Source organism: Chamaea fasciata, unplaced genomic scaffold, assembly GCF_029207755.1.
Source record: "Chamaea fasciata isolate MVZ Bird 193981 ecotype frontalis unplaced genomic scaffold, bChaFas1.0.hap1 SCAF_13, whole genome shotgun sequence".
Taxonomy (NCBI): Eukaryota; Metazoa; Chordata; class Aves; order Passeriformes; family Sylviidae; genus Chamaea; species Chamaea fasciata.
Genome location: NW_027094098.1, coordinates 17,560,041 through 17,587,478, shown reverse-complemented (window position 1 = coordinate 17,587,478; position 27,438 = coordinate 17,560,041). Strand labels below are relative to the sequence as shown.

The 27,438-nt window shown below is 41.7% G+C and overlaps 1 protein-coding gene across 1 annotated transcript; it reads right to left on the bottom strand.

The window, feature by feature from the left end:
- Window positions 1-1,060: 1,060 nt before the first annotated feature.
- PPP4R2 (protein phosphatase 4 regulatory subunit 2) lies at window positions 1,061-27,438 on the bottom strand. The gene is made up of 9 exons (XM_066195207.1): window positions 27,266-27,438; window positions 26,503-26,584; window positions 11,184-11,354; window positions 6,671-6,764; window positions 5,814-5,851; window positions 5,426-5,500; window positions 4,909-5,052; window positions 4,349-4,617; window positions 1,061-3,390 (listed from the first exon to the last, which is right to left on the bottom strand). Exons 1-9 carry the CDS (start codon window positions 27,297-27,299, stop codon window positions 3,077-3,079), a joined length of 1,221 nt encoding a protein of 406 aa, XP_066051304.1. The 5' UTR covers window positions 27,300-27,438; the 3' UTR covers window positions 1,061-3,076.

Here is a 27,438-nt window from a genome sequence, read left to right as displayed (position 1 = left end):
GTGCTGCCTGGGGCAGCTGCAGGCAAGGACACAGCCCCAGAGGTCCATGGGCTTTGCTGTCCTGAGCTCCACTTGGGACACATGAGGATTCCAGGCAAAAGGATTCCAGGATTTATTTGTCCTACAGTAAATCTCTCCCACTGGGAGCAATGCCCTTGCATGATCTCTCAGCAGAAGTTGCTGCCCATAAAGTAACCCTGAAATCCAGCAGCTTCTGCTCCATTCACAAAACTCAAAGACTTTTTTGGAACACTTGAAGTCCAAATCCAGTCTCTACAATCCCAAATCCACGCTGTGTTAAAAAGCTCTCCCCAGGGCAAGCTTTCAAGTATTCTCTGAGGTTTAAAAATCCAGCCTGACAGAGAACCTTGGATACCATAAGAAAACAATTTTTTTTAGGTTTTTTTGGGTTTTTTTAATCAAGAGCAGAATTAAGTGTTGATTTCGACCTTGTACTCTGAAGAACAAACTCCATTTCACTTTATATTCTGGTCCCACGTGATTTTTCATAGCAAACTCATCCACAAACGCTATCAAGCACCTGCTGCTGGTTTTGTGGGGTTTAACCTTGTCTCACATTTCCTTCAGGTAGAAAGCTCCATTTGGCTGTAAGCAAACAGGATCAGAGTCACAGAATGGTTTGGGTTGAGGAGGATCCTAAAGCCCGTCCCACCCCTACCACGGGCAGGGACACCTTCCACTATCCCAGGCTGCTCCAAACCCTGTTCAGCCTGGCCTGGGACACTTCCAGGGATCCAGGGGCAGCCTCAGCACCATCAGTCAGGACTTTCTTCCCCACATGCAATCTAAACCCACTCTCAGTTTGAAGCCGTGTGCTCTGGGGGGTGTAATTAGAGAATCTGAAGCAGATTTTGTTAAGTGTAGGGTACACATTTAGGATTAGGATCTTTGCTGGGAGGTTGAAGCATTATTTCCATTTTTATTAGCCTTTAAAGTAAGTTGCAGATACAGAAATGGATCCATACCTCAAAATCCCTCTGCAGGTCTCTGCAGGAGTGGCACTAAGACTGCTCAAACAAACATCTGCAAAGGTCACAGGTGCTTAAAGAACAAGTTTATTGACAATATCGTCACAAATAAAACAATCTAAAGAAAATTTCAGAAATCTCTAAACTTAGAAATTTTAAAATTTTCTCATTGGCAAAATATTAAAAAAAAAAAAGTGTAAGATGTCACAATATTCTTAAATTTTCCTAATTTCAACGTATTGGTTCAGTCCTTTAATTTGATAACACACATCCAACCCTTCAGCACAATGGAAATGAGTCAAAAGTACAATTTTCCTTCTGCAAGGGGATCTCGATCAAGATTTCTTTTTTTTTGCAAGCGTCTCCCTGAATCCTGTCTGCTCACAACTTGATAGGTAACATCAGCAAGAAATAACTTTATAAATAGCCCAACTGAGCCAAATTAATTCTGGTATTAATCAAAACCTAAATTTCCCCCAAACAATACAAAGCAGACCATGTAGTACAAGAAACTATCAGCATGCATTTTAGAGGTCATTTTTGTACTTCAGGTACATGAACTTAAAACTAAAGAGGGACAAGTGTGATAAAAATGTACTCAGATATTTCATAACATTAATATTTATTGCTTTATATGAATACTGTATTGAAAGCCCAAGCATTCAGTTTACACACAGAAATTATACAATTATATACCGTTTCACAATGGCAGTGAGCACTCATTACAATCTACAAAAAATCTACTTTACAGAAATTTAAAAATTCTAAATATCAAAAAGGTACAGTTGAAGAAACAGGTATAAATTTGGCAGCCAGTAATTGTGACTGGGAGGTTGCAGCTTGCATGTCTTTAAATATGGGAACTGGAAAATATTGAGTTTAAAGCAGTAGTTTGTGCTTTGAGCTGGTCTGAAAAAAATGTAACACTGGCTGTCAAAGTAGCATGTCCAAAAATATTTAGTTCACTTCCAAAATGTTATACAAATCGTGGTGACTCCTCTGCACCCCTAACCCTTGTAGCTCAGGAACGTGATCAGGGTCACGTCTCCATCCTCCCCATCCCGTGGTGTGATCAGCCCGACGCCACCTGCCAGCCTTGGAGGGACTCTGAGACTTCTCTACAATATCCACAAGCTCCAAGAAGCACTCAAAAAACCAAATACCTGCTTGTTTCTTCCAAGGTGTTTTATTTTCAAACATTTCTTCTACAAAAGTTGAAGCTAATTGTTTTGATTACAACGTTCTCAACATAAAGCACATTTTCTCATAAATAAATGAACTCCTTTCACTCAGGCACCTCAGAAGTGTACAAAAATGTTGTCATTGGAACAGTTCTCTCGGAATGTGTTTTACTCTGGTGTTTTCAACAACGTTAGTACTTCCAGGGTTTCATATGGGCCAGATTTCATGTGTTTGTTTTTTTTTCCAGAGGCAAAGTGAAGTGCCTTGAGAGGTGAACTCAGTCTTTTCCTATAGAAAAAGTATTTGCTGTATTTATCTTTTATAGAAACAGAAAAATATACCCTTTCCCCCTTAGAACAGCGAGGGTACACGGAGGTGTGCATGCTGTGTGGAGATGTGTGTGTGAAATGGAACACATTTGGAACACACAACAGAAGGTTTCCTGGTGTGTATTTAAATAAAAATCCAGAAACCAGCCTGAAACCCCGAATTTCACATGTCAAATGTTGAAACTGTAACCAAAATATGAAGTAACTGCTAGAGCTGTCAGAAAAAGACAAGACAAAAAGCTTTCTTGCTTACATACAACTAGGTGTGGTGATCTTCAAAAAAGTTGTCAAAATTATAATTACCTTCCAGTTTAAAAACTTTTATTCTAAATAAAAAAAACTATACACAAACCACTGATTTGACCAAACGAAAGTTCAGCGGTAAGCAGGACCTGAAGGAGCTGGTATTCACAGTTCTTATCATGTACAACTCTTTCAAGGTTCAATCCATGGAGAAGTTTATTTTACAACCTGCTTCTTTTTTGTAAAACTAAAGGTCCACTTTATTACATAAAATTATTTATACAGTGTAAAACCGGAGCCTTATGGAAAATACTGCCTCTAAGTTTATTTAAATTAGTCTTGCTCCATAGGTTCATCTGCAGCTTCTGTGGCTTCATCACTGTTTTCCATGGGGGTCTCTGAGGAGTTGTCTGGAGTTTCACTGGCATAGGACCCCAGCTCTTCTGCGTCACTGCAGTCAGCTCCACTCGTGGTAGATGCACTGATGTCACTGTCAGCAGAGTGTGAATCCTTCTCTGCCCGTGGCTGCTCAGACTCCTCCATCTGATTGTTCTCCTCACAGCTCTCTTCAGCCACACTTGAGGAGTCACTGTCTTTTTCTGGATCTTTTCTGTCCTGACCAACGTTTCTGGGAGACATGAAGGACTCTAGGAACAAAGAAAGTACAGGATTACCAAGGGATTTTCCAACATTAATCCTGCTACTTTCCACTCCGAGCTATGCTGAGCCAAACTTCCACAGCACGGCCAAGGACAGGAAAAACAGACAAACCCCAATTCTATTAGAGAATGTCAAGAATTAGAGCCACCTGATAGTTTGTCAGGATAGCCAAACTATGCCAGCATACAATTTAAAAAAAGTTATTTACCAGGTAGCTTCACTTAATTAAGCCTCACTGGATAAAGACAAAGTTAAAGTAGTAACTTTTTCTGGCTTCCCCACATCCTCCATTTGCCTTCAGAAGCAGTTTTTCGCAAATTATGAAACCATGGCTGTTTCAGGTGTACAGCCATCATGATCTACAGGAACATTGTACAAATCCATGAGCCACAAGAAAGAATTCAAAGGAAACAATGAAGAATATGTAAAAAATAGATTAGTCTCTTAACTGCAGATATGTAGGGTTTTTTTTTTAACTTAGGCATAGAGCCTGCCCTACAGTGAGATAATTTTTACTTTTCTAATAGGATGTGGAGATATTGTTGCTGAGTCTCCTCAGTGAAAGAACACAAATTTGTATCTATATTTAAATAAATTCCCTCATTAATAAAGACAGTCAAACAGAACTATGACCCATCCCTGTTCTGGAGAAAGGATGAGGATACCTGATGATACCCTAACACAGGGAGTCTTGAATTCTTGGTTTAAGAACCTGATTTAATTCATGGCCTCAGAAGACTTTAACTATCACTGCCTAAGTTTCATATTGAATGTAGGACCAAGGAAAAAGAAACAACAGAATTGCTAAATTATGCAAAATTGAATTATGAAGCAGCTCTTCTTTGAGCACAACTGGAGACCTTCAGCAATCCCAGCAGCACTGGTCTCCAGCAAAGAAAATCCTAACTCCTTGGAAGTAAAAGAAAAGAGTGAAATCTGCAATACCTTCCTCCTCTTTCTCTGTACAGTGCTGTCTGGCACAGGTAGCATCTTTTTCTTTATCCTGAGACGTAGAGGATGCTTCTGTCTCTTCCCCCATGCCTGAAGAGACTTCACTGGAGGCAGTTTGGTTTGGTGCATCTCTGGCTTCCCCTTCCTTGTCAAATTTAAGTCTTTTTACCTCATGTCCTTCTGCTTCTGCAGGATCATCCTCAGAGTGTTTATTTTTCACTGGGCTGCTCTGAGCACCTTCTGATTCAGATGCTGGTGATTCACTACAAACAACAAAACCAGATGCAGCTTTTACTGAAGACAAACATTTTGTATCTTGTCACACTTTAAGAAAAAAGTAACAACTACTTTGATTTAAACACATTAAGTGATAACAACAGAATTTGCTTCACTTATTACATAACAAACCTCCAAGTCATCACTCCTGATTTAAGACTCCATTATGCATCCCTTAGAGGGCCAGTCTTCTAAAACTGTTTTAAAACATTAAAAAAAAACCCCAAAAACCAAACCTAAGAGTAATAAAAGCTCAAAATACACTCCTCATGACAAACCTGTGTTTCTTCTCCTCTGTTTGCTGCAAGCTGGGCTCTTTATGCTCTGTGCTGTCTGGCAAACCGTTGGTTGTCATGGGAGTTGACAATGAAACCTTCGTCCGACTCACAGGTCTGGGGGTCCCAGGGCCGTTTACATTCGATCTTTAAAATGAATAGTGAGAAGTTAATCCAGCCTTTCAGCTAAATAATTTGTTCCTATTTGGCAGGAAGTAGTTATACCCCTCTTCCTTTAAAAGATCAACAAAATGAAATGAATGGATGAGGGGCTTTGCTGTTTTATATTGAATAAAGCATTCCTCGCCTACAACGTGCAAATTTGGTAAAGAAATTTAAATAACAAAATACATTCTCAACAATGAGATTAGAGAGAGATTAAAATACAGAGTGCACGGCATACATGTTCATGCCTTCTCTATCCCCACTCCTCAGTATTCCATGTCACACCTCAGTTTTAAGGGTACTTATTCCCAGAACTCCACTGCTTCTACCCAGTAACCCCCAGAACTGAACTCACCTGTCAGAGTACCCTGGGGAATTTCCAGGGAACATAACACCATTCATCCGATTTAAACTACTGGAATTGTTTTTCCTAACAAACAAACAACAACAAAACGTTATGAATAAAGGAACTTTAAATCACTTTAAACTTGTTTGCACAGAATTTCCCAAACCTACAGTGCTGTCTTACCACTGTCAGTCCCTAAGGGCTTTTTATTTATACCCAATTACCCTTGCAGACACCATCCCTGCTGATTGAACTATTGGTAACAAAATCTGAACTCTGCATGTCTGGCTTTTAGATACAACTCCTGACAATAAGAGAGATACATCAGACAAACACATGCATCTTCCCTGTTCCTAACACAAGCTTGAAGTTTCACGGAAAAGAGGATTATACTCACTCTGAAGATGGATATACACAGCTGACAACCATGACATTCTGCAATATACAAACAACAAACATATCAGGAGTTCAGAAACAGAAGCTTCAACTCTTGACAACATCCCAGAACTTTTAAGAGTTACAGGATTTTGGTCCTATCTGTTAAAATATCTCTGCTCCCTCTTACAAGGTCAGGATTTCATTAAGTTTGTTACTGTCCTAACCAGACCAGCACATTAAGCCTCAGGCCCAAGTGTCTGTAATTTCTAACTGAGGGATCTCTGGAGAACAAAGTACTCAGAAATGCTGAAGCATCCTATTGTGGAACCACATTTTCAAAGTCTCTTCCTGGCTTCTGAAGGATCCCACGTTCTGATACAAGCTGTAAAATGCCAGTTAAGACACCTGTGTGCTCTTCTGAAGGCACACTCTGCCACACCACAGGATTTAAATAATGAAACAAAAGACACTGGAGGGAAGGGGCCTCTCTTCTTCTTCACCTCTGTTCTACTCTGAAACCAAATGTGGGAAGAAATTCCTGATAAAAGGTTCAGGATACTTCATCTGATCACTTCTAACCAGGACTCCATACAAAAACTGCCAACACACCCTCCACAAAGCACAGGTGGAGCACTGCACAACGACTGGGAAACACAGCAGCTGCGGCCCTGAGACTCATTTTTATGTCTGCAGCTATTTTAAAACTGCTTTTTGCTGCTGAAAGGTATGAAACAAGCTCAGACACTTAAGAGCAGCCAGTAGCTGTACTGTGGCTCTGAGCCCCAAGGAAACCAGCAGACCTTTGGGAGCAATTGGGAAGTTATTAAGTGGGGGCTGTGACTGTGGAGCTGTGTTGTCTCTCACAGAAATACATACCTTTTCCACACCTCTTAGAAATTTGTCCGTTCCTGTGTAATTCCTCCTAGGATCTGTCAGCAACTCACAGAGTCGCTGGATAGTGAAGGGAATGCTGCAATGAAATAGATTTACAACAATTTAATTGTATTTTAATAAGCACAACTGTTAGGAAGAACCAACATTGTTGGTTTCCCCCCTCAGTGAGAGGGTGGAACAAAGGCAGCACTGAAATTTGTTACCATGAGCAATACTGGGTGGCACCTCAAGGCTTTATTTTCCCCTATCTCATTCAAAGCTGTTTCCTGTGCTCACCACCACAAAATCCAAGTAGAATCTCAAATGCTTCATCCCACAACTCAAAGGATCCATTTAAACAATGAAAAGGAAATCAGATCATCAACAGTAAACTTTCTCACTGTGCTATTCAAGTATACAAACAGAAATTGCAAACAAATTTGAGTCATACACACTAGAGCTAAAAAAGTCTCAGCTTGTAGTTTATTTCAGGTTTTACAAAACATGGTTACAGAAAAAGCAGTAAATGTTGTAATGAGTAGAACCATTATACTTCAGCTGTTACAAATAATCTATTTTGCTACAACTGGACAATGTACTCATCTATCAAGGAACAGATCAGGAATAATAATAATAGTGATGTATAAGCCCATAGGAACCACATAAACACATTTTTGTTGTTCAATTTGGCACTCAGTTTCATCCCTGCTGAAATGAGGAACTGACCTTTCAGGCAAACAACAGTTTACAGACAATTCCCAGTTACCTGAAGTGTCACATACTTTCAATCCAAGTTCAGTGTCACGTTTTAACAAATTTCTGTCAAAACTATTTCAGTAAAATGATGAAGTACCATGCAGTTTTGCAGTTAACTATTGGAAGTTGAAGCCATAGGAATTTAAGAAGTTATTTAAGAGGAATATTTGATACAATACAATATTTATGAACCATTTTGTGGTTGGGAATACAACTGACACCAAATCCAGAGCAGCAGCAATGCAGACTGACATGCATGTGTGTGTGTGTATCCCTACACTGTGAATTTTTGTCCAAATCCCAGGTTTATTATTGTCTGAGGAAGTCAGTCCATGGGATCTCCAGCCTGTGCCATGAGCTAACACAGCCTGGATCTCCAGCTTTGCCCATGAGCTAAAAAGCCACGTTAGAGCTGCCCAGATCTCCACCAGCTCAGTGCAGAGAGGTCAGCACAGCCCCGATTCATCATCCCACATGACACTTCACTTTAACTAAAAGCCTGTAGTACCCAGAGAGTGACTAATAGCAACAATTTAATGATGTTTTGCAGAACTGCCTGTACATTATGTTACTGAGGAAGTCCTAATCCTCAACAAACCAGAAAAAACACAGGTATAAGTGTTCCTTCTAATTCAGTTTATTAGATGAAGGCTCTTAAGCTTGACAATAGTTTTGGCATTATTAATTTCCCTTTCCTTGCTCTTCACTGGTCAACCAGCAATCTTTGACACCCAAATTCTTCATAAAATCATCAAGCTTAGAAGAGACCTTTAAGATCAAATCAATACTCACAGTATGCAGCTTCTGCCCAGTGCCTTCTTTTAACAAAACTCCCAACTTTAAAGCCAAAAAGAATTTAGTTGATCTGTTAATCTTTCCATACAGGAAAAATATTAAGTTGATCTTACTATTTCTTGTGATGGCCATTTCAGTTTTGGGTTGGAAATTCAAAATTAAAGAGATTTTGCTATTTTTTTAACAGAACAGACAGTCCTTTCAAAAATCCATTTATTCAACAGAAACAAAAACATACAGATTTTTAAATTATTTTCCATCAGGCAGATCTGGGGAATCAGTACCTGGCTAATTTGGCCTTAGCTGTATTTAACTGGTGCCCTGGAGTGCTGTGACATGACTTGTTTTGGAACATCAACACAGTGCTAATTTCTCAAGTAAGACAGAAAAACTCAAGAAATGTGCAGCCTGCAACTAACTCCAGAAGAAACTCTGTGTTCCTATTTTACTCTCAGCTATAACAAGTTAAAAAGGCACAAGCCAACTGATTTCCCTCCAAATTCTCCACACAAAGTGAAGTTCATGCATGGAGCAGCAGATGGCAGCCGGTGTCACACAATCACTCCCTGCATGGAACTCCCTCTACATTGACAAATGCTTTTATAGTTGGCAAAAGCCAAAGTTAGCTTCACCTCAGGAATTCTTTCTGGTGAAAAAACTATTGTTTTAAAATAGTTCAACAACGTGATTTTGTAACAGAAGTGATTTCAATTGGTGTGAATCTCTAAAGGATCACCAATGAAAAGTTTGTGAGCAGTACAAGAACTGATTGCAAATGCTCAGAAATTTAATTAGTTCAGCACATGAGCTGCATGAATAGTCCTGGTCTGCCCACTCAGTGTAACCACTTCAAATTCTGCACCAACACACTCAAAACTGCACTTCCAGCACTACAGTACAGAGTGAATTACAAACCAAAAATTCATTTGGACAGGACTGAAGAGGGATCTGGGAAAATTACTTGAAACAGTTATATTAAATTGAAATTTGAATTATGAAATTTGGATTATGATCTATTTTATTCAAGCTGTGAAAACTTCTCTGTCACCAGAGATCCTCAATAACTTACTTTGGAACTTCCTTGTTTCACTAACAAAGGATAAAAGGATTAAAAAAAAGGCAGAAGCTTCTACTCCAAAGCAATTGTAAGAGAATTTAGAGAGAACCTGGCTCTGCAAACCTGTGCAGACATAATGTCAAGTAAGATACAGACACGTTAAAAGAGCCAGTTTGTGCTTTCTTTAAAAACTAGAAAGACCCCCAAACAGGGGTCATTCTTAATACTTCTTCAACTCCAATTAAACATTTCTACAAATTTGCTACTTTGAATGAACTCTTTTCCTCTCTCTTAAACAAACACTAATAAAAATATCCCAGTAATAAAGTCACATCAAGTAGGTTCCTTGTCTGCCCTGGTTCCCTGAAATGAAACCCAGAGCTCTAAAGAAGCCTGAATACACAAATCACACAACCCAAAACCTGCTGCTGCTGCTGCTTTTTGGACAGATCTCCACAGGATTCAGCTTTTACAATCACATCCTCCCTGTGGGGGTTACAGGATTTACTTAAATGAAGCACTCTGCAATTCCCAGACCCTGAAACATCCCCAGGCATTATTTCCTTTAAGGTAACTAATGGATGCAGTTTGCTTCCTCAAAGCCTGAGAGTTTCCCTGCAAAGCACGAGGAAGTTGAGCTCCCTGAAGTGTTCCAGCCAAGGATGAAAACAGCACAGGCACAGCCCAAGCTCCAGACTCTCATCCAGAGGTTTGCTCAGTGCTCTTGGGAACAACAGCAGATAACAGCAGCCCATTCATTAGCGGCCCTGGGAGAACATTACCCATTTTGTGGGCAACCAAGCATTAACAAAAAGCTGGGGGAGGCGGCAGAGAGGCAGACTGGAGCATAAAGGATAGGTTTGTTTTTAAATTCCTGCAGTGAAGCAGCCCGGGAGAAATATTGGGGAGCTGAGAACAAGCTGAATTTCACATTCTTAGAAGTCTCCTACATGAGAGCAATTGTGGGGGGAAGAGGAGATTTGACTTAAGACTCCTAAACTGCAAATAAATGAAGTAGCATGGAACAGTGACAGTGTAAATTATAAATACAGCATCAAATACAACACTAAGGACACGTCAGGAGCACTTCTGAACCTGAAATTTCAGAGTATCAGGAAGGCAAGATTTAGAACATGCCCATTTATCAAGAAGCAGAGAAAAATGCTGAAAAGTCTCTTAACAAGCACTGAGCACCACAACTAGGATGACTCAGTTTATGGCAAGTAGGTAATCCAGCTTAGAAACAACAAAAATACTGCATAATCTAGTAAAAAGGACACACCAAATTAGACAAAAACATCAGGACTTTATTTGAAACAAAAAAACTTCCAAAATGAGGAAAGCAGCAAAGGCCACAGATACATTTCAATCTAGGACACTCAGAACAGATCAAACACCCCAAATCTTTCATCCGTATCACTTCAGCTATGAATTTGAGTCTGGTATAATTTAGTAATTCCAGCCCTGGTACACCTTTGCCTCCTGGTCACAGCCTGTTTCTCACAGCATGATTTCTTCAAAAGCCACAAACTGCCACAAAACAATCAGGGACTGAACACCAGAAGGTATTTCAAAATGCACTAAAAGGAATCTGACTTTTCTGCCCATTTAACCTGTTAAATGTACACAGTAATATGGTACTTCTTTGAACTGCACTGCTTAAAAACTAACTGCATATTGAACAAACAAAGTAAATGACAACACAGCATGTCACATGTCCCACTTTTCATTCAGTGACACAATAATAAAGTTCAGAAACCACTGTAAGGTATTTCCAAGGTGCATATTTGCTTTCTGCTCATCTATTCAAGGAAGGAAAATGAAGTCACAGAGACAACACAAACTACTGTGTTAAAAACTGGGAAAATACATTTGTTATCCTGCTAGTAGAAAACAAAGGATACATACCCATTAAATCCAGTGACAATTTTCAGGATTCTTTCTTTCATCTCTTCAAAGGGAATATATTCCACATTTGGATTGGGGGGGCCTCTTGGTTCAGGGGCTGAGGTTCTGAAATCATCCATGACTTTCTCCAGTTTGAAAATAAAATAACCTTTAAACTGAGACCACTGAACCCTGCATAAAACACAAGCATTGAGACAAGCAAGTCAGCCCTGAACCCAAAGCACAACAGTGTAAGTTTATGTTTGTGTAACAACGTTCACCCTGGAGTGCAGCTCCTGAGATAAACCAGGCAAGTCATGCAGGGCTCTTTTCCTTCCTCAATGTAAAGCATGGAAACTATTTCAACAATTGCACTGGAACAATGGAACAGAAATCATCTGCCACTAACAGCATTTCCTTAAAGAATCAATATCCACTGGCCATGCAAACCTAAAAGTGAAATATACACGTGTCTATAGGATGGAAAGGGAGCCCACAGTGCTGCCCGTCCTTTTCACTGAGCTGTAAGAGGTGGATGGGGAAAAAACAAACAAAACCAACCAAACACCACGCCCCCATAAAAACCCACCACACCAAAATGCAACGTGTTTCAAGTTTGGAATCCACACAGCAACTACACACAGCATTATCTGCTTCCCTCACAAGACCTTACCAAATGCCTTCTGTAACTCCACACACCTTAAAAACATTTCATGGCACCTCTTTTTCTCAAAAAGACAAGTATTTTCTGTATCACAGCTGGCACTTGTTGACAAATAACTGAGCAAAACAACTTTGACTCCTGATAAAGATTCCCACAGCAGTAAGCTGTTTCCAAATCACCTCCTGCCTTACAGCTTCCAGTTTCATCATTTATAAAAATCTAGATATTGAACTTTTCAAGCAGACTGGATACAACAGACAAGAGCAGAGGCAGCCCATGGCCCCACAGATCAGGCACAGGAGCCACAGGAAAGCCACTGATTCAGCTCAGGATCGATTTGTTTCTATTCCTGTTGGTGCAGGAGCCTGCACAGCTCCAGGATGGAGAAAAAGAAGAAACTGGGAATAACAAACCAACAATAAAGAGAGAGAGAAAACGATCTTTGACATTTCTCTGTAACACACCCGATCTGGTAGGAGCAGGCTGGAAGCAAACAAGTGTAAAATGTGAGCCCCTGGACAGCCCTTCAGCTCCTGCTCAGAGCAATATTCAACCATAAAGAAAACTATTTAGCCAAAGGCTGCATCTCTACAGGCTGCCTGTGGTAGCCCTGGATATTTCTGACCCCACACAGCAGCTGCCCCTCTGCGGGGCTGACCCAGCTATTTGTGGGTGATGTTTGTTCCTCCAGCACCACCAAATCCCAAAGCACAGGCCAAGGAAGCTCTGTCAGCCTCCCTGCACCACAACAGCAGGGTCACGTCATCTTTGCCTTCATTTTCTCATTTCTCTCAGAAAAATAATTATGAGATGAAGAGGGGGGAAATACAGTTCAGGTTTATCTATAGAGATCCCTATCTTTTACTAGGAATGATAAATTTGCAAGAATAGGGGAATTCCAAAGAGGAAAGCAAACCTCTGGTTTCCTTCACAAGAGATTTTCAGGCACCACACAACAGGAAGGATCACAGGACTCAGTGAATAATATTGATAAAAATTAATGAATAAATAAACATCAAGGTCCCAAAAGGGAATGGCATGGATTGAAGTCTTGGACCGGACTGTCTTCAATCAGCATTCTACACCCAAAGCAGAACACTGCAATGTCCCACTGTACAATATCAGGCATTACTACTACAAATGCTGAATAAAGAAGCTGTACAATTCTGCAGCGTTACCACCATGAACCCAAAGTGTCAGTAACAAATCACAGATTTAATACATGAACACACCACAAGCACAGTAAATAACCCCATGACAGTGTGGGATTACTCCCCACAGAGCATCCCAAGAGCTATACTTGCCTCATGAAAGGCGATTCCACCATTATTCTAAACATTCTTTGACGACCCCATCTGGATAAATTTCCACACTTTAAAACTTGAGCTGCTGTTTTCATTGTTACTTATTTCTTGCTAAATAGTAACACTTATATTTTCGAAGACTATTAACCCCTCAGTGTTTGAAATAAATCAACAGCATGATGTTTAAAATGGCAATCCACTGCTTGAAAGCGGCACCCATCAGCTCCTTCACACTGTTGAAACTACAGAAAACAAACATTGTAACATTTCGCCCATATCCAGAAGTTGAGAAAACTATCACTTGGATTTTAAACTACAAATTTTAATCAGCATTTCTCCCATTATAAAAAGAACTTAGATCTGCACCATACTGAGCTGCAGACACAGAAGGCATTGTAAACCAGCTGCTAAATGACTGCAGAGCAGGTAACACAGGACAGGTAACACACAGAGTTTAAGGACAAACTCATCCTGCAGTCACAAGGTGACCACAGCTGACCCAGACACAGCAACAGCAGCAGAAATCAACCCAAGGAGCTGCTGTTGGAGCGGTGTAAGCACAGCAGGAGGGGCTCAGCCATTCACTGCGTTTCTCCAGCAGTTTTTCCCAGCATTGTTGGATTCCCTGCTGCAGGAAAGCTGAACTGCTCAGTGGCCACTGTTAGACTCAGTGAAACCTCAGAGAGAACTGCAATTCCAACAATAAACACAATTGTCCCTGTGCATCTCCTGACATCAGCGTTGTTAAAATAATCAACTCATTTCTGATCCAAAAAACCGAAATCATTTCTACAGGGACAGTAAGAATTGCTCAGTTCCCATTTATTTAGTGGAAGTGATCCAAAGTGAGTGTCACAAGAGCCAAGTCACCTTTCCTGTTCTACCAGTCTATGAAAATGACACGTACAAGTTGGCACCAGCTGAACTTTACAACTCACGTGTCTCATCCACAGAGAAAACCAGTTCCTTTGTAACAATGGGCAGAACTGCCTGGCAATACAAAATTAAAAGTTGCATGTCCTACTAGTTACCAAAGCAATCTTTATCTACACCCCTAGAAATGTTACCTCCATTCACTGAAAGACTGGTTGCTTAGAAAGAGACACAACAGAAGAGACAAACAGGTGCCAAATATCTTTTTTTTTAGGAAAAGAAAAATATTCCACATGTATCACAAGCTTCCTGAGAAAGACCTTTATTTTCTCTGCTTTCTTATACATGTGAGAAAACAAAACCAAGAGAAAAGTTTGGCCAACGTCTTCCATAGGTAGCTCAAGAGCCAAAAAGAAGCAAAAGAAAATTCTTCTACTCTCTGCTTTATGTACAAGCTCATTAAGTTTCATACACTGGAAAATAACTGATAAACATCTTAAGTTCTGTAAGAATAACAAATTGAAGAAACTCCATGGGGAAAATACTGTTCATATTTTTTCCAAGCAGGCTTGTTTAGAAATACTTGCTCTTCCCACTCAGGATTGCACATAATCAGCCTTTTCTTCCAAACCATGCCCTTCCTGTCCACTACACTGACTTGGGAATTTGAATCAGCAACTTTGAGAGCTTTTAGAGCCACTCGGAGAAAAAAGTTACTGAGAATGCTGCATGTTCTGAAACAACACCTTCAAAAATAATCCTGAAAAAAATGAGCTGACCCCAAAATGTTTTGGATCAGTGTCCTTTCATTCTAGAGAAGGATGGCTTTGTAGTTATATACATTTTCTGTACATCAAGGCCCCTTTCCCTACACTATCTGGGTCACCCCGTGTGAATGTACCTGTACAAAGAGCTCTCCTGGGCTAATGAGCCTGGAATTCCACACATGCTCCAAATCATTTAGGGGAAAATGCCACTGGGAGAGTCCTCTGCCTCCCTCCCAGCAGCTCCTGCATCATCCTTCCCTTTTATCAACCTAAATGATTCCCTCTGGCATCCAAAAAATCAAAAGGAAGAAACTGATTTCAAGTAAAAAGCATCTAACAAGAAAATAAAGGCAAAGGGGTGGCTGAAGAGAAACAATCACAGCACCTCAGAACTGCAGCTTGTATCCATATAAACACCACACATTTCACATTTCCCAGGACAGACACAAACGGTGGCAGTTTAACTCAAAAAATTTAATTGTTTTTTTAAAAAGTCAAGCAACAAATGACAGCATGGAAGCTCACAGGGAGACCAACAAAGTCTTTCTACCTTACTGAAACATTTAATACACGCTAATAATGTGCTTCAAGGGATGAGAAGATGTTTAACGCCCAAACATTGTACCCCGGTGCAGTCCCTGACCTTGCCATTTCATTAAACATTAGAAACAGAAGAGAGAAATGGATGGAAGAGATTTGAGTGTTTGAGGACACTCAGTTGTGTTTTTGAAGTCAATCAAGAGAGCAGACAGCACCTGACCAAACAGCCAATCCTACAAGGAACATCAGCCAGCTTTGAGAAGATTTACATATAATTAGAGAGACAACAACGTGACAAAAGTGACAAAAGGCAAGGGAAGGGTGAGGGAGGACATGAGACATAAAATGAGTAAGTAGAGATTAAATTAAATTACAGACTATGCAAAAAAAATGCTAATAAAATACTTTTTTTTTTTCCCAAAAAATCCCACATAGAACTACATAAAACCCCAGAACAGGATCAAAATTACCAGGTGAAGATAAGATAAGATAAGAAACTTAAACTCCAAGATGAAAGCCACAAAGGAGAGATGGGGAACTCCACAGTGAGAAGGGTGCAACAGTAACACACTGAGTCACTGAGAGTTCATGAAGCAGCAAAAATATCTCCAGTGCGCAGGGAAGAATAATAAAAAACAACAACAAAAAGAGGAAAGATTAAATGAGACACAATCTAACACTGTCAGAGCAGAGCCATGGAAGAACACAACCCTAAATAGCTGTTCTCTAATAAAAGCAATCAATCTATTGCAATCACCTGGACCTGAATTCCAGGATTTGCTCTTGGAACTAAGCCATTACTACAGATCAACAGAATTTGCCAAGCAGCACCAACCAAGTTTAGAAATGCACCAATTGCACTTGATGAACAGGGAACAGCCTCCCCAGACAGAAAGCAGGGCAAGCAATGCTTTGATTTTAAAGAATTAGTAGCACAAAGTTGCTTGCAAGGAATGACTTTGTCTCTGCTAACATGATTTGCATAGGATTCTTCCCTCCAAACATGCATATCCAAACAAAATTGCATTTTACGTGGAAATAATCTAATCACATCATTCCCAGAGTGTAAAAGACATCCCCCCCGTTCCCTTATCTCCTGCTTATGCCAAATGCTTGTCCTGGAGAAACTGTGAAAGCAGCTTTCTCTTACCACAATGGTTATTGAGGAGGAGGAGAAGAGCCAGCTCAATGTTTGCCCTATTGTGTGTCAGAGAATTAACTGATATTTTCTTCTGACTACTGGACAAGTTTTGATACTTGATTCTTTTGCCACTTGGTACAGTCACTTCGGGAGAGTGAAAAACCTGAAATATCTAATGAAGTTGTTTGGGCAAGACCTGACAAAGATGAAAATCCTTACTATTTTTAAGGGAAAACTATCCAAGTTAAATAAATTTTCTGGTTCCCTGTCACATATTTAGCACTGCAAGGCTCTGCTGAGTGCATCCCTACACCAACACATGACTGGGGCACGAGGTGGAGGCTGGGCTGCCAAGTCTCCAGGAGTGCAGAAAACAACTACACTGATTTACCCATCTCCCTTTTTAAATCTGTCATTAAACATCAGCAGAACCCTAAGGGAGTGCATATGGCTCATAGACTTCACACAAACTAAAGATTTTAAGGTTCAAACTCCAGTAAGACCCATTGAAGCCAAGCAGGACAAAACCTAAAACGGACTGAAGAACTGGAGGAAGGATTCAGAGTGCCTGAAACACGGCTAATCCTGAAATGAAAGTACTGCAATTATTCCATAAATCTTTCTGGAACTGCCTTACAGATTACAGGTTTAATTAAGAAAAACATTATATTGAAGAGATGTTAAGCTTCCAGAGACCCAGCTATGTACTTAAAACATGAAGAGTCCCAGGAGTCCTGGTGGGATGTCTGTCTTCAGATTTCACAGTGTTTGAGTTCATTACAAAATTACTTGATTGAAATTTTAAGAGGATGCCATCTGTTTTGGAGAGATGCTGGATACCACACAGAACATAAAATGAAACCAAAGTAGATCTTCTATTGATTCTGTTCATTGAACAGGCCATAAAGGAAATATCAGAATTTAGTAAAAGGAAATATTTCCCTCTCCACGCTTCTACTACTGTTGCCTCTCTGACAAGCAGGAAAAAAAAAATACACCCCACAACCCCCAAACAAACCAAAAATGCCCCACCAAATCAGTATTTTTAGGATGCAAACACTTTATGTCCAGCTAAACTGATTTTAAGGCAATGTCCTCAGAACACATGGGGAAAGAAGCAGAGGGCAATCTCTGAGGGAATCCCAGAACATGAAACAAGAGATGGGAGTCACGGGGTTTATTTTTGCCCCCCAGTTTTTGCTGACTTCCAGCACACTCCCACAGAGACCCTAGTAGGAAACAGGTGTTTTGAAGTTAAATTACTTGCCAACTTTAGTAACTGTTTCTTTTGTGCCTTGTTCTAGAGCTCCTAGGAGATTAAGATATACTCTTAAGACACAGTAACTTCCCCAGGCTGTGAAAGGCAAAATTAAAGTTTCATCCAAAACGAGTTAATTCCTTTTCTATTCGGGTCTATCAATGGGATCTTGGGTATCTCTGTTCTACTCCTACTCCCTCCACCCTTTTAGCCAGGGTTTTGCATCAACACACCCAAATCTGAGATCTCTCCAGTGGCAATAAACAAGGATACTGGAGATACACAGTAATACAGAAGGGGTGCACAAGCTAAAAGCCTTAAGAACTGCCTGTGAAACACAATTCCCAGCATTTTCAGACCAGCAAATGAAAAATCCCAAACCTCTTGCCATTTGACAGGTTAGCTTTCATTCAGGAATTACTATTTCATTATTTATGATACCAACAGATTGCTTGTTAAACAGGTGAGCTTTCAACTTTTTCAGAAAATACCTCTGAAAATTCCTGGGCTAAGAAGCTGCAGCCCTGAACTCCCACTGCCCGGGAGCAGAGCCATGCTGAGGATCCCACAGGGATCCCATCTCAGGGCAGAGCAGGAGGGACTGGCCCAGCACACCTCACCTTGTCCTCGGTCTGCACAATAAAGGGCAAGGCTGCTGTGCTGTGATCCCACACACAGGGGGGTGAGGCACAGCACTGATCTAACCACAGCATTAATGCTACAGATAAGGCACAGGAACATGTGTGGTGAGACTAGCAGGGAGCAGCAGCACTCATTTATCAAATAAAAGATGATACCTCACCTAATTCCACTCTTGTGTCAAATAGTCTTTGTATTTTAAACTTATTTTTCTATCTCCTGTGCTTTATTTTAATTGTATTCTGATGCAATTCATTTTAGTGTCATGATTTTGCAGGCTGCTGCTATTTTCCCCATTCACACAGTGCAGACTAAAACGGGAAATTCCAAACAATGACAACAGATTTACACAATAAAATCCCCTCACACCAGTGGAGACTTCTCACATGCTTCTGGGAAGCAGACAAATGCCTCAACCTAACATCAAATCAAAGCCTTAAGCAAGTGCCAGACCCTTTATGAGTGTTCCTAAATGAGCAATCAATTTTAAAGGTTGAGGTGCTCCAGGTAGGGAGAATTTCCTGGAACACTGTGCCTTGCTGCAGTGTGCTCCTGTCAGGAAAACAGTGGCAGAGCACTCATCCTGGGGGAGCATCCTGTTCTCCTTCACCTGGTAACTCATGGAAAATTAAACACTCCCATGTTATCTTCAGTAGGATTTTACCTCATGTTACCTTCCACTTTAATTAAAAATATATTGAAGAGTTCAAAGGAGGAAAAACTGGTACTTCCCACAAGCACAGGAGGTGTTTTTCCATTTCCACTGGCTGATTGTTGTCAGTTTAAATCCAGTCTTTGCTCATTCTAGAACCAGGGAAACTGTCAGCCATTAGAACTACATTTACTTCAGTAGTGTGAGTGTTCACCTCTGCTGCTTGCAAATTACTACTGCTCTTGCCAGGAACAACAAAGATTAAGACTTAGTTATGGAAACAGGCAGCTGAAGAAGACATTAAAGCACTATCTGTAATCATCAAGGGACTAATTCTGATCTCTGCTGATAAATATTCAGCTGACTCTAACATAATACAGCTGTCCTACAGAACAGAAAAATGATCCAGTCCAAAACTTTCTAAGAAGTACATTTGTGAATACAGTTATCTACAACCAAACGCAAGTACCTTTCATTTTCTTTTATTTTAAAGTCAAAAACTGACCACAGAGCAAAAAAGTACAAGATTACAACATTCTTCATTCAAAAATTAACTTCCTTCTAGCAGAGTAGAATGCAATACAGGACACCAGTGTTGGCTCAGGTATTACTGGTTTGCCCAGAATAACCAAATCCACACAAGAAACGCTGCAGCTCCTCTGGTGAGTGTAGCTGTCACAGGAGCTGAGGCCACCCTCAGATAATATGATCAGATGTTTACTGTACCAAGCAATAAAGCTGGGACACCAGATTAGGAAAATGCCCCCTGTGCAGCTATTCCTGGATCCCCATTGCAGTGAGTCCCATTGCCACCTTACGCAGCGTCCCAAAACCCAGAGGCCTCACTCAGGTCTCACAGCACTACTGCTGGCATCAAGGAAACTGCACTTGCTACTGATTCCTTCCAAAAGTAGAAACAAAAGCCACCCAGTTGGCTTCTTCACAAGGCACTTCAGCAGACACATGCCAAGCTTGGGATGAGACAAGGTCCCCCTGCCCACAGGCTTGAGGTGTCTGTGCACCATCACACTGCCCTGCCACTTCCAAGCCAAGCACCACCAGCTATTGCCACCATGGAAATCTTGTCACTGCCTTCAAGGAGTTTTATTTCTAAAGCTGAGACCTGCCAGACATGTATCAGCTTTGTAGAAAAGCAGCATCAGTCTGGTTGATCCACAGACTGATAATCCACCTTTCCCAAGCCAACCAGGCTGCTTTGTATCCCTCCTTCTGTGTGCACTATTGCCCTGGTCCTTCCCCCCATCAGGCACAAACCTTTCCTAATGCTTTGGACAGTCAGAGGGAACAAGGCTCACCAATGACAAAGTCAAAATGGAAAAACATCCTTGCCACTGAGAAGTGTAATATGGAGTGAACAACACCCAAGTGCCTGGGAAAGTCCTTCAGATGAAATACTACCAAGCACAGCCCCCAGAGAACAGAGATTGGAGGCCCACTGGAAAGTCTCAGAGGTGACACTGAGGCAGCCACTACAGCAATGTCACTGGGAGGTGAAGGTACAGACCAAGGGGAACCCTGAGGGTGACACCAAATCCTACCAAGCCAGGCAGAGAACTGAGCTGGAGGAGAAGGATGAGCACAAAGTACAAGTAAAAGTGATCACAGGAATATGTGCAACTGCATTAACTACCAGAAAATACAGAGTGGGGAGGTCTTCTCTGCAAAGTGCCACGGACCGACTGCCAAAATCAGGAAATGTGCTCACAAGAACAAACTGTGTACAGCAACAGGGAAGGAAGGCACAGTAACACTGCAGATCTGAAAGTGCAAAGAGCTACATTTGTTATTAAAACAGTCCAATCAACCCCAAAACCTCAGTGCTGCAATCAGAGCTTGCCTTTTGCCTTTCCTTACACGTGTATTCCACAGAGAGACTCATGTTTATTACACTCAGTTCATCACACACATTTTATAATGGCAGTTCAAGTCTGACCTTTACACTGTAAACCCCACTCCCAATAGATATGAAGTGGCAGCACTTAAAATAAAACACTACAACAGTGTGTTTCCCAAAGAAGCAAGTGATTTCATGGATATCACCATGGACTGCTCCGAAGTACTACAGCTACACAATCCACATATACAGAAGTTTTTGTTTAGAAAAGAGGTAAAAGAAGAAGGAAGCTAAATTAGTGTTGACACAGGTACATCAGCAGGCATTGTGACCAAAGATCCCTGTCCTTTCCAGACATCAGGGGATTATGGAACAGAAAACAGTGCCAGTGGAATGGAATTAGTGGGGGGAACTTCCAGAAGCTGAACGGAATGAAGTTAGTGAGCAATAACAGCGGACAATAATGCAGGGAAGTTTACTCACACCTCTTGCTTTACTGAGAACATGGAAATGGAAGAGGCTTACACTGTCAAAGGCACACAGAAACTTCTTTCAGAAAAATATGATCCTGCTTATTACAGCAGAAACTTGAGAATTGTTTGATTTCATGTTTTAAAAAAATCATAAGGAATTACATTCCCCAAATAGGCATTGAGATTTCCAGAAAGTAAGTTGTCTCCAAATCAGAGGAAATGCTAGCACACACATGTCAGGCAAGAAAACTGCTCGTTGAATAAAAGCAGAGAACATACTTTAGGGGAAAAAATAGATTTAAATTGAAGCATGTGAAATAAGCCAGAGGACATATGGCTAAAAAAACTTATACATTTGTAATAAGAGAAAGGATGTTATACAAGTGCTCAGAGTACATAGTTAAAATACTTGAACTGAGAGGCAAACTTATTCTTGTAGGAGTTCATGGCTACTGTATCTTCATTTAGCTCTCCCACTGCTGACAAACTATTTCACTGCTGCAATAAACTAACAGAAAAGTTAAACTGACTCAAAAAAAAAGCTTAAAAGCCTAATAAGAAAAAAGTCCACTGCCACATAAGGTCCATGAAACAGCATCAAAAGGTCAAAAGTATCTTTGCCATTATCTTTGGTGGAAGTGCAGTTATGTAACTTACATTTACAGTTATGTAATTTATCAAAGGCAAATCATCCCTGCTCCACCTGACTGATGCCGAGGAGGGAAGTCCAGGGAAGGCTGTGGCTCAACCTCTGCATCCAGGGAGATGGGAACAGGCTCCTCTCTGGGATGCACAAGTGCAGGGGGAGGCACTCTGGGCCCAGGAGGGCCCAAGGGAAACCTCCCAGGGCACGTGGTTAAGCAGTGACAGGGAGCCAGACTGAGGCTTGCCATGCTGGAGATTTGCAGAAACACTGCACAAAGCCCTCATCAATTGTATTTAACTTTGGAATGAGCTCCCCTTGAGCACAGGGTCTGCCTGGATCACCTCCAGAGGTGACTTCCAACTATTCTATGATGACAGCACTGCTGTTCAGATTTGCCCCACAGTCACACTAATTAAACTTGACTCGAGAAACTCTGCAAAACCCACTGACATTGGCCCTCAAGGAAACACGTGAAGAAACAACTCCTGTTCTCAGGTTCAAATGAGGCTCAAATTAATATTTCAAAGCTCAAATTCAAAATAATTCCACTACAGGAAGAAATAAAAGCAGAATGTACTTTAATGGCTGTTTATGCTGCACTAAGGGGAGGAACTGGTATAACTGCATCACATCCTGGGCAGTGTGCTCGAGGATTTTACAATTAATCACTTCTGCTATGAACTGCACTGCTCCACATTTTGGGACTCCATTTCTTTCTGGATTCCTTCACTGGCAGTAAGTTTCTGCATTATACTTTCCACTACAGTAAGCCATTCAAACTGCACTTTACAGGTTCCCTGCCCCAGGGCAGGAGTGGGGGAAATGCATAAAAAAACAACATAAAATTTCTGATTGCTTTAGTTGACTAAGTTTTATTTTCCACTTTAGAAAAACCTAGTTTTCCTACCCAGACCAACACACTGGATTTCCTTGGTGAAGTACCTAAATAAATGGTTTTAAAATATTTTTGCTATTGAAGGGACAGAGTGACTCTAAACCCAAGAGAATTTCCTAAGAGGTAAGAGAAACCATTTTAAACACAGGACACAAGATCACAATTGATAAGTGACCCTCAGATCTATTTTTAAGAATTCTTCAGAAATAACAAAAAAATATCACTGTTGCACTGCACTTCTAGTACTGCAGTGCTCTGATTTCCATCCCATCCCTTAAAGCTCTTTCTACTTCAGAAAAAACAGAGAAGTGGATTTCTTATGAAAAAAAAAAAAAAGGACACAAAAACTCATCCTGTTTCTAGAGGTCTTTCAGACACAGTTAAATTTCCTCTCTCTTCACTTTCCTCAGTGCTGCAAGTCACATTGATCTGTTACAAACTGGAGACAAGGAGGTCAGAACAAACTCCCCTGCCTGTACTTGGTCTCACCAAGGAAGTTTCCTGTTAGTATCCCAGTAAAAAGTCTGGTTAATTGAAGAGTATGTCACACCTCTGAAAAGAAAAAAACAATTCCTAAGATTCAAGATAAGTTTAAAAAAGGTTGAACACCAAACTTTATATTGTATTTCACCTAAGGCTAAGTCTTACCATGGCAACTGTTAAGAAACAAAAATATTTCAGAGCAGCCAAGCAATCAGGCTTTTGCTTCTGTCACCTCCAATATTGGAAGTTCAGACCGGCTTTTGTAAATGCAGGCGACCATCCCACCCACAATAAGTGAATGGTTAACCTGGCACAAGAGGAAAACTTCAACTTCAACAAGATGAAGTGAATGCACATCATTGTATGCTCAGGGTTTTACTGCCCAGCACAGATAACACAACACTGATAAGAGAACCAAAATTAGCAATGCTTTTGTTCCACACCTCCCTAGTAAGTGAAAAAGATCTCTAATTACAACAAAGATACTAAGAGCCTTATCACAGCTGCAGTGGTGGCTTTAGCACCTCACCCTTTGTTCCTCCAGACCTCTCCATTGCAGCTGGAACTACCAGAGTGGATCAATGACCTGAGCCTTGGCCAGAGGAGCAGGATGTGACAATTCCAACCCCAGGTTCCTGTGGAGCTGCAGCAGGTGAAACAGTGCCCCAGGGGCTGTCCCAGCCGAGGCTCTGCCAGAGCCATCCCAGGAGGATCAGAGCTCCAACCAAACCTGCTCCCAGCTCCCTGAGAACTGAATGAGCACCTTGGAAAAAGAGGGGGCAGGGAGGGACCTCACCTGAGCCTGGGCTTCCCATCTGCTGGAAGAGCTGCGTGTGCCATGATTCAAGCTTTCAGGAGAACTTTAATTTAACTCTAAAAGTCACTTTAATTTACTTCATTACTACCTTTTCAAACTAATTGGACTGAATCACCAAGATCTGCTGCAACTGTGTCTGGAAATGTACGGGGGATGAGAACATTTAGCCCAGGATACAGACCGCAGTTCATCCCCTAAAAATCAGTATTCATGATCAAGTTAAAAAGCTGACAGAACCCCCATGAGGACCATGTAACTCTCCTGGAACTAACAACCGAAAGCAAAAATACTTCACATTTCACTTGCGCTGATTTGCCTCAGTACTTTTTGTTTGTTACACCGGGAACAGGCTGTGACTGAGTAAGATCCATTGTTTTTCAATAATCAAGTCTGCAAACCACGGGTGTAATTACCCCTGACTAAACCATCCTCGCTACTTGTTTTTCTAAAATTATACTCTGAACTTCGTAAAAATCCTAACAAATGTCACTGCAAACTGGTATTTCATCTTCTCATCCCAAAGTATCTATTTATTAATGGTTTCGATTCTATTACATGAAGTTACTTTTGCATGGGTGAAAATAAAGACTATCTGGAGAATTTTGAATTTGCCTGTATTTGGTAGGTTTGTCTATTCCAGAATACTTGTATACTAGTCAAGCAGTACCAGTTTAAAAAGACATTAAGTTCTTAAAAGGTACATTATAAATCTTCATATAACTGATTTCCCTGAGATTTTAATTTTTACTCATTTTTTCCCTGATATTTTGATATATAACACCTCAGTGAACACACAAGCATGTTTGAGGAACAAACATGAACAGACTTTGGTAGATAATTTGAAGCAAATTCAGTATTATAAAACAGTATTTCCATGCCTATCTCCAGATTATATTAGATATTTCCGATGTTCATATCCAACACTTTTTAAAAAACAATTTAATGCAACTGAAAAGTTCAAGAGGGCTGAAAAGAGCTACGCCCTCCCCCCCCCCAAAAAAAAAAAAAAAAAAGAACACAAAAAGACCACAGGAAACACAGAAGGCAGGATCTGAATATCAGAGGACAGATCCCAGTTCAGGTTTAAGTTTGTAAAAATAAAATAAAAATGACTTTGGAATATACCTGATAGTGGCAGAAACAGTAAAAACAATCTGAACAAATATCTCAGAATGGGAAAAATATTTTAAACATATTTTAGTATGGGCTTTCTGTGGTGTATTTTATTTTTTCTGTATAATAGGCACTAAACCAAAATATGAAGCATTACAGCTCTGTATGTCTGCTGAGCATGAGCCTTCTATTCAAAGAGCAAAGTACATTTCAGAACTTGTTTTTCTTTCTAAACCATTAATCCAAGCTGCACTAGCAAGCCACCAAAGAAACAAAAAAAAAAAAGAAAGAAAAAAAAAAGAAAACCACCAAAACCTACAAAAGCTCTTACAAGTTCGAGGGACTGTAGAAACTCAAACAAAGCCCGTGCGGTCAGTGGTTGGTGACAAAACACCCGTAAAAGCGCATCTCCCCTGCTGGGGCCGGAGTCTGGCACTAGGCCTCAAAAACAAGGAGCCAGCCCGGGCGCCAGATAGTGAGCCACACTCGGCAGTGCAGCCGGGGAAGCCTTTCCCCTTCCTGCCAAATAGTGATCACTGAGGAAGTCACCGGCCGCGATCCCGGGAAGGAGCGCGGCTCCCGCCGAGCCCTCCCGGGAAACCTCCGGGAAACCTCCGGGAAACCCGCCGGGAAACCGGCATGGAAAGGGCGGCACGGGGGAAACTCCCGCACCAGCGGAGAAACGCCGGGACTCGCAGCGCTGCCCACACGTCTCGCCCGCAAAAAGCCCCGCCGGGTTGTCCCCTCCTCACCAGCCCAGACACAATCACAGGATGGTTACAGAGTCCGGAAAGAAACAATCCGAGCCGCCGGTATCTTTATGGAAATAACACAATTATACAATAGCGTGTAGCACGCATCGCAGCAGCGGCTGAACTTGCCACTCACAAAACCTGAATCTCTCCTAAAAAATCCAGGGAAAGCAACAGGTTTTTTTTATTGTGCTGAGCAGGATCAGTAAGACCTGACAGACACCCCAGAGCAAAGCCTGTATGAGAAGTGTCACCTCGTTAGATCAAACTATCAGCAAACTAAATTAACCCGCACAAAATTAAACGGGAACTAAGGAAAGCTTATTTTGCTCACTGAAGCAACCTGCAGGCAAAAAAAAAAAAAAAAAAAAAAAAAAAAAAAACCTAATCCTGGTAAAATCTCATTGACGTAAAATGCAAGAATTGTTTTAAGTCACAACTGAGGACCACCAAAACAGTCACACTTACATCGTCTCTCCAGTCTTAGCAACATGACAAAGAAACTGATCCAGTATTGGACACACTTCCTTCTTCCCTCTCTTCTCAAAATCTGTTGGCATGAGAACGACACAAAAAGAATGGTAAAAGAAGATGGGACAGAACAAAAATTCACAATAATTAGCTATTTGCTTCAATTATCAGTACAGCTCCCACACAAACACTGTTGAGCTTTTACAATGCTCCGGCTGTTCCCATGAACTCCACCAGCTTCCCAGTCCTGGGAAACACTTATTATTTTTCCTGTGGAGAAACCGCACGCACCAGAGTAGCAAAAGTTGATTTGCAACTTCTTCTGAGCAGCTACGGCACAGAAAGAGGCCGATTTCCTCAAGCTGAGCCCAGAACAGAGAGGAATGGGGAGGGAGAAGGGGACAGGTCCGGGCTGGGCCAGGATGCGGGGGAAGGGGCCGGGATGCGGGGGAAGGGGCGGCCAGACCGGGGAGCCCAGGGCGGCAGCCGGGGACACCCGAGAGTCCCTGATCCCCCCTCACGCACCCCGAGGGTCGTTGGGTAGGGAGACCGGGGGCTCTGCCCTCCGCTTCCCCACAAGGACCCCCGGCCTCTCCCCACCCTGCGGGACCCCCCCCCAACGAGCAGCCCCCTCCCCACAACGCGGGGACCCGTCACCCTCAGCGAGGGGCGCTCCCCCCACAGGGGCTGAGGGACCTCAGCCTTCCCCTCAGCGCGGCGACACCGCTCGCCCACCCCCCGCCGCCAGCCTCGCCGCCACCTTTCAGCGCCTCCTGCAGCCTCTCGACGTCCATGATCCGCCCGGGCGATTCCCCCGCGGCTCGGCGCGGCTCCCCCGCCCCAGTCCCGCGCAGACCGGGCCGCGCTCACAGCAAGACCCCGCGCTCAGCGACGCTCCAACATGGCGCCCGCGCCGTGCCCGTGCGCGGCCCC